General features: G+C 43.1%; 1 protein-coding gene across 2 annotated transcripts; it reads left to right on the forward strand.

Annotated features, from left to right (window-relative positions):
* Nucleotides 1-8014: 8014 nt before the first annotated feature.
* Nucleotides 8015-14204, forward strand: LOC123091983 (uncharacterized). 2 transcript variants are annotated; one of them, XM_044513618.1, is made up of 4 exons: nt 8017-8346; nt 10579-10677; nt 10995-11756; nt 12088-14204. In XM_044513618.1, exons 1-4 carry the CDS (start codon nt 8335-8337, stop codon nt 13726-13728), a joined length of 2514 nt encoding a protein of 837 aa, XP_044369553.1. In that variant the 5' UTR covers nt 8017-8334; the 3' UTR covers nt 13729-14204. The 2 variants fall into 2 exon arrangements, with proteins under 2 accessions (XP_044369554.1, XP_044369553.1); XM_044513619.1 differs by lacking the exon at nt 10579-10677 and having other exon boundaries at nt 8015-8346.
* Nucleotides 14205-14675: the final 471 nt, after the last annotated feature.

The following is a 14675-nucleotide window of genomic DNA, read 5'->3' on the forward strand; positions in this document are numbered from 1 at the left end:
CTTGTCTTTCTTACTTTCACTTTCTTTTTTGAAAACTTTGAGGTTCCCCTCTATATTATTTTTGTTTTTAAATATTTTTAAAAGCACACAACAGAATAAAATGACTCTCGAAGACTTCCAGGTTGTCTCCCTGGCAGCGCTTTCTTTAAAGCCATTAAGCTAGGCATTAAGTGCTTAAGTAATTGATCCACCTGGATCCCAAGGTATAACAAAGCCAATTTTAATTAACAATGATTTGTATTTTTGAGCACAAAGCAACATATATCATGCAAAAACAAACTCTAACTCTCTTCTATGCATCGTCATGTCATAAAAGAACAATTCATTCACACATAGTAAAGGCCATTACATAGCATAAATGGTTTCTTGCAATTTCATCGTATTGGAAACATAGAGAGGTGGAGATGTGATTTCTCTCTAATAATAATTGTAATTAGGAGCAACAAGCACATGCATATTATATTTATCAAAATCATCATGTGTAGTAGTAAAACGCAACCCATCAACATAATCCTTAATAAGCGCAAACTTCTCCAATATAGTGTAGTTGGGAGAACTCAAAAAGATAATAGGACCATCATGTGTGGGTGCAATAGCAATAATTTCATTATTAACACACAGAACTATAGAAAGTTCATCTCCATAAGCATAATTCATATTGGCATCATGGCCACATGCATAACAAGCATCAATTTCATCAAAAAGGGATATTTCAAATGAATCCAAGGGATCATAGCAATCATCGTAGAATTCATCCTTCGGTAAGCACGAAGGAAAATTAAACAATGTATGAGTTGAAGAGTTACTCCCATTAGAAGGTGGGCACGGGTAGCCAGTCCGCTCTTCCTCCTTTTGTTCTTTGCTTTCCTCCTCATCTTTTTCATCTAATGAGCTCACAGTGTCATTAATTTCTTCTTCCATAGTTTCCTTCAAAATATTAGTCTCTTCTTGGACAATGGAGACTTTCTCAATAAATTCATCAATATCGGCATTGTATTTATAATTCTCATAGCAATATTTAAGTATAGCGAAAGTTCGGGTCTGTAAACAGCATCATCACAATCTTCATATTTTTTTAAACAAAGATTCAATTTCATATGCACCCTTAAAAGCAACAACAAATTCTTCTATTCGTTCCACATCATAGTAATCATATATACCATTAGGATAAGAAGCCAAGGTTTCCTTATCATTGAATTCACATGAAAATGGAAGGTGTCGAGCCTTCATCCTAGAGCAACAAGTATAATCATATCTCAAGCATAAATCCCAAGCATACCATTGCAAACAGTCAATTTGATCCCATAAGAGTTTCCCTTTTTGAGTCAAGCTGTAATCCCTAAAGTATTCACGTTGCTCCAGCATGTCTCCCCTAATCAAGTTGAATGGGATTTTCTCAGGATTATCGAAGTAGTGTTTAATATTTTTCACATAACAAGCATTGAGGGTTTAGGAGGTTCCCATCTCCAAGAGTTGTAAGTACAATTTTTTTTGTATTTCATGTTCCATATCCATAACTAAAGATATAAAACAACTTAGAACAGAAAATAAAATCTACTTAGTGATAAAGCAAACAAGCAGACACGAGAATATTCACCCCACGCTATTGCTCCCCGGCAACGGCGCCAAAAAAAGATCTTGATAACCCACAAGTATAGGGGATCAACTATATCCTTTTTCGATAACTAAGAGTTTCAAACTGAACGAGAAGCTAAAGGTAGAATTATTCTCTCAAGTTCTATCGACCACCGATACAACTCTACACGCACTTGACGTTCGCTTTACCTAGAACAAGTACAAAACTATTTTGTAGATGATAGGACAGGTTTGCAAGAATAAAACTAGTTGTACCTAGCAAGAATAAAACTATGAGTAATTCGCAAGATAATAAAGTTAGTTTTTTAGTAGAGAGCTTTTTGTAACACAAGAAATTTATTTGTCCCTAGGCAATCGATAACTAGACCAGTAATCATTATTGCAATTTTATATGAGGGAGAGGCATGAGCTAACATACTTTCTCTACTTGGATCATATGCACTTATGACTGGAACTCTAGCAAGCATCCGCAACTACTAAAGATCATTAAGGTAAAACCCAACCATAGCATTAAGTATCAAGTCTTCTTTACAGCCATACGGAACAACCCCCTTACTCAGGTGTAAGCTTATGTCACTCTAGCCACCCATCGTAAGAGAATCATGAACTTATTACAACACCCTACAATGGGGATCCCTCACGCTTGCACGACACGAAGAGCACCGTAGGACAGCACCAATAATAAAACATACAACTCAAACCAATCATGATCGTTAATCAACCCATAGGAAAATGAATCTACTCAAACATCATAGGATATCCACATATCATTGGATAATGATATATAGTGTTGAGCACCATGTTTAAGTAGAGATTATAGCGGGGAGAAGAGGTGTTACACCACTGCATAGAGGGGAACACTACTAGGGAAAAGCATATACACAGAATCTTATCAGCAGCGCACTTTAAAATAAGGCACTGCTGCTAATTAGCAGTAGCATGCTCAAGAGTAACTCGCTGCTGAAACAAATATAGCAGTAGCGCGCCCACTCAAAGACGCGCTACTGCTATAATTCCCATGAGGCTGCCGCAAGGCTAGTTATAGTAGCAACGTGTTATAATGATGGGCGCTACTGCTACGTAGCATAGTAGCAGCGCATTTAGCCAATAAGCGCTACTGCTAAGTTTACTACAAAAATTTAGTCCCACCTCGCTCCATGAAGAGAGTTTCTACCACCTTAAATATGTTACTTCTCAAACTTTGACAAGCACTTGGTCTTCATTGAACTCTATGTGTAGAATTTGTGGTTGCAATATGAGTCTTCACCTGTTCCTAAACCGGTAAGGACTCATATTGACAAATCAGATTGTACACAAAAAGATCGTTGATGATCAATGTATTTTTGATATATTGAACAAAGTCTATTTTTACATGCTGGCACATAGCAATAGCGCTTCTTTGTGAAAGGCGCTGCTGCTAGGTAGCTTAGCAGTAGCGTCTTTCTCTATAGCGCGCTACTGCTAAGCCATTCCATCTCCCACCCCCCATCTCCTCTATACGATCCACTCATAGTCACACACTCACTAGATCCCCTCTCAATCCCCCACGTCGGTCCACCCCTGTCGCCCCTCCTCCCTCTGCGCCGCCGTCACCTCCTCCTCCTTGCTGGACTCGGTACCGGCCTCCTCCTCCATCCTCCCTCTCCACTCGCCGCTGGCCGGCCCCTCCTCACTCCGCCTTCCTCCTCCTTCCTCCCTCCACTGGCCGCCGGCTGGCCCCTCCTCGCTCTGCCTTCCTCCTCCGTCCTACTCTCTTCTCCCTCCTCGAGTCGCCCCTCCTCATCCCTCCTGCCTGCTACATTTTGATTTAGTAGGCTAGTTCATATGCAACATTTTGATTTAGTTGATATGATTTAGTTGATTTAGTAGGCTAGTTGATTTAGTTGATTTAGAACATTTTGATTGAGTTGATTTAGTAGGCTAGTTCATTTAGTTGATTTAGAACATTTTGATTTAGTTGATTTAGTAGGCTAGTTGATTTAGTTGATTTAGAACATTTTGATAGTTGATTTAGTAGGCTAGTTCATTTAGTTGATTTAGAACATTTTGATTTAGTTGATTTAGTAGGCTAGTTCATTTAGTTGATTTAGTATGCACCATTTTATTGTTATTTTTTCTATACATGGATAGGTACGTAGTTGCTTTTGTTTTTTTAATAAGATACTTTTTGGCAAAATGTAGGTGGTACCTTGTCATCTAATATGTTACTAGATCTTAGGATTATAACTGTCCATCAAATTGCTTCTCGCGGAAGAACCAAAAATGTCACATGCTACTGTTTTTCTTTCCTATGAAGTGGATCGTTAATCCTTTGCTCATATTGCTTTAGGAAAAATGGCGCCACCACCACCACCACTATGCCGAGTATGCAAGTCAAGATGCGCCAGCAGCCTTGCAACTGGCAAGCTGTTCGGCATCTACTTCCAGCCGAGTTTTCGTCATGCGGCGGTAAGAAATTAGATGAAATGTAATAACTATTTTATTTTTAGTGTTGGCATTACTACATTGTGTCATTTTGCTTATTTTACATAGATCGTCCCATGCAATGTGAGGTTGAAATTCAACAAGCTGATAGGAGACACTGTGACATTTGAGGCTCCTAGGGGGCCGTACACTATGGAGGTCGAGAAAGGACGCAATATGTCGCAGATTGGAGGAGATGGATGGGCATGTTTCTTCGCTCGCATGCGTCTTACTGGTGGTGAGTTGATCGGCTTCTCCTTCCGAGCAGAAAGACCCAAGCTGGCTGTCATTTATCTCAACCTGGTGGAAGATGATGAAGATGACGAAAATGATGAAGATGATGAAGATAATGAGGACCCACTCGATGAAGATGATGAGGACCCACTTCATGAAGCCATCGTAGCTCAAAGAACAAGGCTGAGCGAGGAGGAGGTGTCCAACCTGTGGGACATAATTCCGCCATGTGCTTACTTTGTCGGGGTGCCATTCGTGACCCGCCTGACAAATACCATGGTTGATCGACATGATATGGTATGTTATACTTACAAATGCAAATTATCCGATGAAATACTTAGTGTACAGTCCAATGATATGGTATGTTGTGTGGAATCTAGTCGATGATATGTTTTAGTGTAGAGTTTGATCACATGCTTATTAGTGTAGAATCTAAGGAAACTATTAATAGTGTAGATAATCCATATGTACTTATTTGCGAGGCTATTTATTAATTGATATGTTTTTCTTATTCAGAAATTGGCAAAGAGCATATCTGTGAGTTATGGTATTGAGCATGATGAAGAAGGCTCAGCTGGACTACGACTTACTGCAAGGGGCTCCGTCACAACCTGTACTTACCGCGTGGACACGGACGGTCACACACACTTAAACTTGGTTGGGTGGAAGAAATTCCTCGATGGCAAGAATCTTCGTGTTGGACAGGCCATCCTAATTACTATCAGGAACACCAACCGCCCAGGCTTGAGGATGATGATTGTCTTCGATATCATCTAGAACTACATATGTGTGTGTGGCTATATCATCTAGAATTACATATGTGTGTGTGGCTATATCATCTAGAACTACATATGATGATCGTCGTCGATATGATCTAGAACTACATATGATGATCGCCGTTGATATGACCTTGTACTGCTTGAGGATGCATGTTGACTATGCATGAAATTGTTATCTAGTACTCCCTTCGTTCCAAATTACTCGTCGTGGTTTGAACTAAAACCACGACGAGTAATTTGGAACGAAGGGAGTACTACCCAGTAATGGTTTATGAATTTGATATCTACTAGCAGTACCTAGTATCTAGTATCTAAAAGGAAAACTGAAAGGGAAAAGGGTACGGGGGGGAAATGATGAAAGATATAGCAGTAGCGAGGGACTGCGAAATCGCTACAGCTAGGTAATAGTAGCGCGTTCATAAAAAGCGCTGCTGATATCGTCAACAGTAGTAGCACGGGTAAGGGCCGCGCTACTACTATAAGTTAGCTGTAGCACCTTATTAGTAGCGCGGCCACCCGCGCTGCTGCTAGCCTCAAAACCCGCGCTACTACTATGGTTTTCCCTAGTAATGGAATAGAGTTGGTGTTGACATTAGCAAGGTTGTTGGTGTAGATCGTCGTCACGACCCTTGCCCCGGCGGCACTCCGGCGCCACCGGGAGAGAGGGGGAGAGAGCCCCCTTCTTCTTCTTCTTATTCCTTGACCTCCCTCCTAGATGGAAGGAGGGTTTCCCCTCTGGTCCATGGCAGATGGCGAAGGGGCGGGAGCCCCTTCGAGATTGGATCTATCTCTTTGTTTCTCTTCTGTTTCGCGTTCCTGTTTTCTAGCCTTTCACCATTTCTTAAATATCCGGATATCCGTAACTCCGACTGGGCTAAAAATTTAACATGGTTTTTATCTGGATATAAGCTTTCTTGCGGCCGAAGGACACCTCCAGCCGACCTACGGGGTGGACACAAGCTTGCCAGGCGCACCCTGAGTAGGGGGGCACACACCTTGAGCTTGTGGGCCCCTCGGGCATCGTCTCGCGTTGATTCTGCTTCCCAAAATCACACATATTCCAAAATAATTCCCCGTAATTTTTATCGCATTTGGACTTCGTTTGATATGGATATTCTGCAAAACAAAAAACATGCAACAAACAGGAACTGACACTGGGCACCAGATCAATATGTTAGTCCTAAAAATAATACAAAATGTTACCAAAAATATATGTAAGTTGTAGAATATTGACATGGAACAATAAAAATTTATAGATACGACGAAGACATATCAGTGTTCATGATCATTTTGCTTGAAGTCCGTAATATGGTTTCTCATTTGAATTATCTTAGCAGCAGTCTAGTATTTGGAAAATGCAAGTTTCCTTACATTTCTTCCAAGAAGAAATCAGGGAGTACATGAATCAATGTATAAGATAAACAAGAAATGATGTCATGAGATCGAGAGAAAAACGCGATGGGACGTGTCTGATATTCCTTTTCTTCTTACACCCAATGTTAATCTAATAACTATTATTATCAATTATTTTTTTGTTAATGTAGCCAATAAAATAGTTGACACTTCATATTTGTGAAACCTACAAGAGGCATCTTTTTCTGTCTGGTTAATGAGGCATATCCATTTCTTGTGAACAATTAGCATATCATAAATTTTGGATCGACGACATGTAATACCCTCATCTTATCACCAATGTTGAAAGGTCATGCATATCTCATGGTTCATATACAACACATAGTTGGTCCCACAAATAATACATAATAAATATTAATTTCCTGATAAGCAATGGATGAACCTTTTCCTTGAGTGCGACAAACCTCCATACCTCTTAATTCCGATCCAATGGATATTGGTACCAACCTCAAACCCACTTTGTATATCTTGTGACTAACAGAAAACACCTATTGCATATCGACAATAAACACATCATAAAGCGTCGACTATCCGATAAGCAATGCACGACAAACCTCCCCACCTCTTACTTCCAATCCAATGGATCTTGGCGCCACTCTCGAACCCGCCTCTTCTACCTCGTGATTAATACAACATGCATATCACGAGCTTTGCTACACCCAGGTACACATTATTACGTAATTTACGAAGAGGATGACCTGGCCTGTTTTGGTTGAAAGTTAAGAAGGCCCAGGCCCACCCCGTGAAAATCAGGGGGGGCGATGATTGGTTGAGGCAGGCCAGAACGTAACTTTACGTACTACAATTACGTAGGTCTAGCATTTTTGTGCATATCACATACCAATAATGAATACATCATAAAGTCTCGACTGTCCGATAAGCAGTGTACGATCCTTTCTTGCGGGTGCGACAAACGTTCATCCTTTTACATCCGGTGCAACAGATCTTGGCATTAGTCTTGAACCGATAGCATATATCTCATGAATAATGCAAAAGACCCTACTTTTTCAGGGATTCGCCGCCCACCCATCTTTCATACTCCCTCCGTCCGGAAATACTTGTCGTACCAATGAATAAAATTGGATGTATCTAGAATTAAAATACGTCTAGATACATCTATTTCCCCGACAAGTATTTCCGGACGGAGGGAGTACTTCCGATTCAACGGATTTTGTTTCAGCGGTCTCAAACCCTGAATGTATATCTCATGACTAATGTAGGACGTGTATTTCTTATAAACAATTACTAATTATCTTCATCATCTGCTAAACAAAACATCCCCTTTCCGGCGGGGGCGACAGAAACGGTTCTTACCTTTGATCCGATGGTGTGTACGCACGCACGTCAGATGAACCTACGGCGTGGATCCAACCAAAGTGGCATCCAACGGCGAGCAGTTCAAGGAAATTGCGCTTGCGGCTGCAGCAAGCAGCACGACGTCGTCGTGAGAGCGAGCGTTCTCAACACACCACAAATTTCTCTCTCCGTCCTTGTGCTGCTCTCTCGTCTTTAAAGGCCGACGCCCCCTCCCTCTGTTTTCCTGCTTACCCGTCTCCATCTCCGCCTCCACCCCTCTCCTCGCCTCGACTGCGAGCGAACAAACCACCCTCCCAAAAGCCTCACGCGCCGTCCTCCTCCCCGCAACCCGGCGCATGCCCTCCTCCGCTGCTCGTCCAACCCGCCCGCGCCGTGGCCTCTGAATCACGCCGCCATCTCCACCCAGATTCTTTCACCCCGGTCGTCGTTCCGTGTCACCGTCTTCTGTTTCCCGTTTTCCCAGCCAAGAGAATCGTCGGCCCCTGCCGCCGGAAGCTTCGTCCAGTAGGGGCGGCGGCGGCGGCTCTCCTGCATGGGACGCAAGGTTCGTTGCTTGCCTCGGCTCTTTTCCTCCCATGTTAGTACATTCGTTCTTTGCTTGCCCGGCCGGCTGGTGGCTGGCGTTTCGGTGATGCGCGTCGCGCTCCCCGGCCGTGCCTTGCGCTTACGGTAGCCGTCTTCCTGGTTCCCCCGTGCTGGTTGCGTCCATGATCACGTCATCTCTAGATTTCGGGACGGTGTTTGCGTCTCTGCGCCCGCGTGCGAGCGTGTTCGGCTCGGCGAGGGCATGGGGTTTGGTTCGTACGGCCGCCGTGCCTGCCTTGGCTGCTCCAGCCTCCAGGTTTGGGTTGTCCGTGACTTGCTCCGACCCCGTCGTCCTACCTGATGGGATTGGGTGGGTCAGGGTGGTGCCTGAGATTTGCAGGACGCGATTCATGGGTTTGGTTTGGGCTCTAGGAAATGACTCGATTTGCTATGTTTGACTCTCCAGATTTGTAGGCTTGCTCCTAGGTGCAGTGCTTGTGAATTCGGTAGCCTATTATCGTCAGGCTGATGTGATACATACGTCCTAGTTATGGTGCAGTGTTTAATTCGGACAAATGATTATCTGGGAGATCCGATGTGTCATGACAGAGTTTTACTTGTTTTACAAAGCATTGTGATTCACAACTGTGAACACGATAAATCTTAAACATCACCAGCATTGCCTGTCTGATAATGTGCAAATGCAATTGGTGCGGCAAGTTGCAGTAACTGCTGGGTGATGTCAGTTCTGATGTGATGTCAATTGGTCTGGCTATATGCTGCTCAAAACATATAAGCCACTTCAAAAAAGCTCCTTTTTTTAATCAATCTTATCTGAGAGAGATGCCGCGAAGGTTACTCCAGGGCTGTACAATGCAGTTCATCCTAGTTGCAGTATTTATTTCTGCTTCAGTTGCTTGCTGTAGTAAGCAATGAATTAGTAATGCCGTGTACTTTACTGTTGCATATAGCACATTTCAGATGCTAGAGATATCATGCATGTATGCATGTGAGCTCTGAAAGGGATGAAAATTTTCATGTGTTCACTTCACTTATTCATACAGAGCGCCATTTTGTTTCATGCTCCTAAATGCACAACCAATGCAAAGTGGCTCTGATCAACGCTTGCCTATCCTCCCTGCCTATATTTCTTATGGGATTCTACTCTCTCTCGGCTGGTACCCACGCCAGCTTCGACAAACAGAGAGGGGCTTTTTATTGGAATTCGGCTGACAATAAGCGCAAATATAGATTCGTCAGATGGAAGCTTATGTGCAGGCCCAAAAGCCTTGGGGGGCTGGGCATTATCAACACCGCTATCATGAATAAATGCCTTTTAATTAAGTGGTGGTGGAAGATCATGACTTCTGGGGCTGGGACTCTTTGGTTTTCCATCCTCAAAGCTAAGTATTTCCCTCTTACCAGTCCGCTGTTTGCTCCGGCCCGCGGCGGCTCTCAATTTTGGAATGGTTTGCTTAAAGTTAGACCTCTGTTTCTGGAAAATGTTAAGTTTGTTGTCGGGGATGGTTCTTCAGTTCGTTTCTGGCTTGACTGGTGGTGTGGTGACTCGCCGCTCTCCGTGAGTTTTCCCACCCTTTTCTCTTATTGCCCTGTCCCGGATATCTCCATTGCTGAGCTTTCGGCTAACAATTGGGACCTTGCTTTCCGGCGTTCCCTTTCTCCTGAAGAGTTCGAAGACTGGCAAAGGCTCACTGCTCTCTTCCCTACGCTCTCAGAGACTCTGGACTCGGTGGTGTGGCCCCACACTTCTTCAGGTCGCTTTTCGGTCAAGTCTCTCTATTCCAGGCTTGTCGGTGGATCTCCCACCAACAGGTTCTCTCAGGTCTGGCGGGCCCGTGTTCCCCTGAAAATCAAAATCTTCCTCTGGCAAGCTTTCAGAGGTCGCCTGCCTGCGGCAGACCAGATTCGTAAGCGGAATGGACCGGGATCGGAGTTTTGTGCCCTTTGTGGCGCGCTGGAGGACACGAATCATATTTTCTTTCATTGTGTTTTGGCCAAGCTGGTCTGGAGTTGTGTGAGATCTTGGCTCCATGTCTCATGGGACCCTTCTTCTTTTGTTGATCTCCAGACCCTGGCTAAGTCTCTCAGTGGTGTCACCAAAAGAGTATTCTGGGTTGGGCTTGGAGCCATCTATTGGTCTTTGTGGACGATTAGGAATAAGTTTACCATTGAACATGTTTTTCCTACTAAACCTGCTGACTGCTTGTATAAATCGTGTATCTTCTTGCAGCAGTGGAGATCATTGACTAGGGCGGAGGACCATGATGCTTTTGATCTCCTGGTTTCCAAAGTGCGGGCCTCTGCGTCTTCCTTATCCAGACAGGAGCAGGTTGCTTAGATGGTGTTTTGCGTTCCCTCTCTTTCCGGCCTGCGTGCCGTTTGTTTCCATGGATGCCATGTATCTCCTTAATACTTTGGGGCCACTTTGTGTTTGCTTGTTCTTGATGGGTTGGTTGTTACAGTTGCTTGACTCTGCCTTGTGGCTTTATTTATAAAGTTGGGCGTATGCCTTCTCTCTAAAAAAAATGCACAACCAACTTAGTTATTTATACTGACGATGAATACTTCTTATTGTATCAATTTATTTATACTGTATCAATTTGATGATCCTTGACAACTGACCTTTTTTTTCTTCTATATTGGCAGATGGGAACACTTCAGTTAGAAGACATTGGTGATCACCATTTATCTGTAGAAGTTTCTCAAGCTTCGGATGATGACTCACCAGTATCCCCATGCATAGGAAGTGCGCACCAGGCAGAAATCCCCAACCTAGCCACAGACGATGAACGACGTCATCTCATGGCCAGCTCACTCCACAGTTGCAAGTTACATGTGTATGATTATCCTAGTGTTTCTATACCAGTTGTATGGGGAAGCCATCCACCAAGTCAAGTTAACAAGAAGGAAGATATTACAAGTGAACTTAACTGGACATATCTGGATCCTCATGCTGTGCTACCAGTAGATCAAATTGACTCTGCAAATAATCAAGTTTGTGATGAAACACCGGTTCAGTGTTTCACCCGAGAAAGCCGTGACCTCTTCACTGACAAGACAATGGTGCATCAAAGAGAAACAAAAAAAAATGCTTCACTGCATGGCTTATCTGCCTCCGTTTGGACTGGTCTAGAGGAAGAATGCTTTCTTCTTGGGCTGCACATTTTTGGTAAAAATCTCAGCCTGGTGAGCAAGTTCATAGGGAGCAAGACTGTTGGGGAGGTGCTCTGCTACTACTATGGGAGGTTCTATAATGGAACTGCATATAAAAGATGGTCGCACCTTAGAAGGACAAGAACTACTAGATGCATTCTCGGGAGAAGCATTTTTACTGGTCGGCGACAACAGGAGCTTATATCTCGTTTGAAATTGAAAATATCCAAGGAGGCTCATGCTTCGTTAGTTGAGGTATGCATTTTGATACAATACGGATTTTAATCTCTTTCACAAGGGATACTGAAATGGTGCAAAATGAATCCCTTCGTGTTATTATAAGATTCTACTAGTGTTGCTATGAATTTGGTGATTGAGATATTGAGGCAAATATGTTGCCTGCTGTAATAGCACAAGAGAACAGCCAAATTTCAGCTTGATGCTTCACTAATTTATTAGCATGATTCGCTGATCATGATTGTGCAGTCATCTTTTTTCGCAAACCAAGTGTTGCCAATTAACCGATGATCGCATATTGTTTCATACATCACGGCTATATGAGCTGAATTACTTTTGCATATTTCAGGTTTTAAGGTCTTTGGGCTCTGACCTAACATCTTTAGAGGAATGTGTCTTCACTCTGAAATCCACCATTGGAGCAGAAACTTTTGTTGAGGTCGTTGGGATTGGTAAAGGGAAGCATGATTTGACTGGATTTGTTCAGGACACATCCAAAACAAACAAAGGTCTATCTGTTTCCGCCAACACACCTAAAGGCATAAATTGTTCCAGGCTTGCTAGAGAAGAGATAGTCAACACCTTAACAGGTGATTCCAGGAGAAGTAAGGTGAAATTAAATGATCTGTTTTGGGAAGCTGTTTGGCCCCGTTTGCTTGCAAGAGGATGGCACTCAGAGCAGCCAAAAGACGTCCGCACAACCAAGAATTGCCTTGTATATTTGGTGCCTGCTATCAAAAAATTCTCAAGAAGGAAGCTCACTAAAGGCACTCACTATTTCGATTCTATCACTGACGTCCTTAAAAAAGTGGCAGCAGACCCGACTCTTCTTCAGCTAGAGACAGATGGAATAGATAATGGTGCACCTGTTGATATAAATGGCCGGGCAACAGGCCAAGATGGTCCTTTGGATAGTGATCTGGAGCTTCCAATGTTCACTATAATTGATACTAGCTTGGTCCAAGGGGAAGCGCCCTTCAAAGTGAGGGCTCTGAGAAGCTTACCTGCTGATGCAAATATTAGCTTTGGATCTACAGATGATTCAGATAATATGTCAAGTGACAGTTCCTCTCAGGAGCAACATAATGATGGTAACTTGTCAGATGACCAGGAATGTCATGGACAAGTGACAGCTCCTGTTAATGACGTTGAAATGGGATCAGTTTACAGTACAACCAAAGAATCGCTGGTGGATTTGTTGGAAGCCATGGGGACTGCACCACAATCTGTCTTTCCAGTTAATGGCCATTCTTCCGATGATCGGCACTCAGGCATTTCTAGTGGTAATGGTGACAAAGCAGACTTGACATGCTGCTCTGTCCTTGGAAGGAAAACTGGGAGACTAGTGTATTTATCTCCAAAGCGCAGAAGATTTGCTAGGTACAGTAATGACCAGACCAGCCAACACAGCTTTTATTTACCAGATGATGCTGATTTCGAGAAAAAGAAACTGAAGCCTTTATCCACTACATCAAAGCCAACTGTTATTGATCTTGGTGGTAGTTTCCAAACCAGAACACTGGCAAACTGTTCCATGAAGGGGAAGCCATGTGAACAGATAACAGAGGTTGCGAAGCCTAGTACCAACGGCAGATCGCTTGAGAAGCGGAATGTGGTGAATACAAATGAGGACAAGTCATCAGAAGGAAAGTTTGATGCAGTAGCCAGGACTAGCATGGGAGGGACTTTGCCAGACAATCATGATTTTTTGCAGAAAAATGAAGATCTAACTGTGGTGAATACAAATGAGGACAATTCACCTTCCATTTCGAATAACGAGATAGTTCCTGATGTTTTGGATGCTGCCGGAAAACATGATATAACTGTTGAGACGAGCTCTCGGAGGCAGGGAACCAGAAATCGGCCTCCCACCGTAAGAGCTCTGGAAGCAGTTGCTCTTGGTCTCCTCGGAGGCACAAAGCGCAAGGGGGACGCAAGAAGCTTGGCGGCAAGAAGGCCTCCTCAGCGGGCTCGCAAGAACGAAGATTGAATGTGGGCATCTCTACTAGTAGTAGAGAGAAACCCATATATTTGGAGGCTGAAGCGCAGGATGAGCAGATTGTCTTGCGTGGCTCGGATATGTGTAATAAAGTGTGAAAAAGAAAATAGCAGGGTTTTCTTTTTTTTTTTGCAGGGAAAAAAGAAAAAAAAGCAGGGTTTTCAGGTGGTGGATTTCACAATCGACATGAGCCATCCGAAGCTGTCCTCGATCCATTTCTTGTGGAGGAGCTCACTGTTCCCTCATCATGTTCACAATGCAGGCATTGGTGATTGGTGACACCTTGCTCTCCCTTTCTTTCTAGAATCTCGGATGCGTGAGAAAGAATTTTACAATTTATATATTATTATTTCTGTTTAGTTTATAGAAGGGTTTCATGTCCAGCAAGCTGTGCAAACCCAAGTTGTAATAGAGAAGAAAGATGAACACCATGTTGTGCTTAATGATACCTTTGTTTGTTTTGTTTCCCTCTAAGTGAAGGCCTGTGGCTTTCAGTTTGGATGCGAAGGAGGTTTGGGTGTTTAGCTAGTTGTTTCCCGCATATGTTTTGCCTTTGCATCTGAGAGTTAAGTTAGACTAGTACTAGTTGATAAAAATGTTTAACTTTTGGTCAAAATATCCATGTGCACAGCCTGCTACTGCTAGTAGTGCCATACTATATTTACTAAGCCGAGATTTGGATTTGTAACATGGCTATCAACGAAACGACAAGAAAAAGGCAAGTCATGCCAACAAAAACTGGTGTACTGCATAATAGTATTACCTCCGACCCGAATAAATTGTCTTGTCACAAGTAATTTGGGACGGAGGGATATATTTTATTGATATATAGATTTTTTTTTTTGAAAAGGAGGATTACCCCCGGCTTTCATCTTATTGATATATAGATAGTTAGAGGGAGTCAACAAACTGGAGCACTCTATTTTGGAGGGACAGAG

Source organism: Triticum aestivum, chromosome 4B (genome assembly GCF_018294505.1).
Source record: "Triticum aestivum cultivar Chinese Spring chromosome 4B, IWGSC CS RefSeq v2.1, whole genome shotgun sequence".
Lineage (NCBI taxonomy): Eukaryota > Viridiplantae > Streptophyta > Magnoliopsida > Poales > Poaceae > Triticum > Triticum aestivum.

Bases quoted from the DNA above. Each gene is read 5' to 3' on its own strand.
- LOC123091983 (XM_044513618.1), top strand. The intron at 10,678-10,994 runs GTTGCTTAGATG...CTATATTGGCAG, and splicing joins CCTTATCCAGACAGGAGCAG to ATGGGAACACTTCAGTTAGA. The intron at 11,757-12,087 runs GTATGCATTTTG...TGCATATTTCAG, and splicing joins CTCATGCTTCGTTAGTTGAG to GTTTTAAGGTCTTTGGGCTC.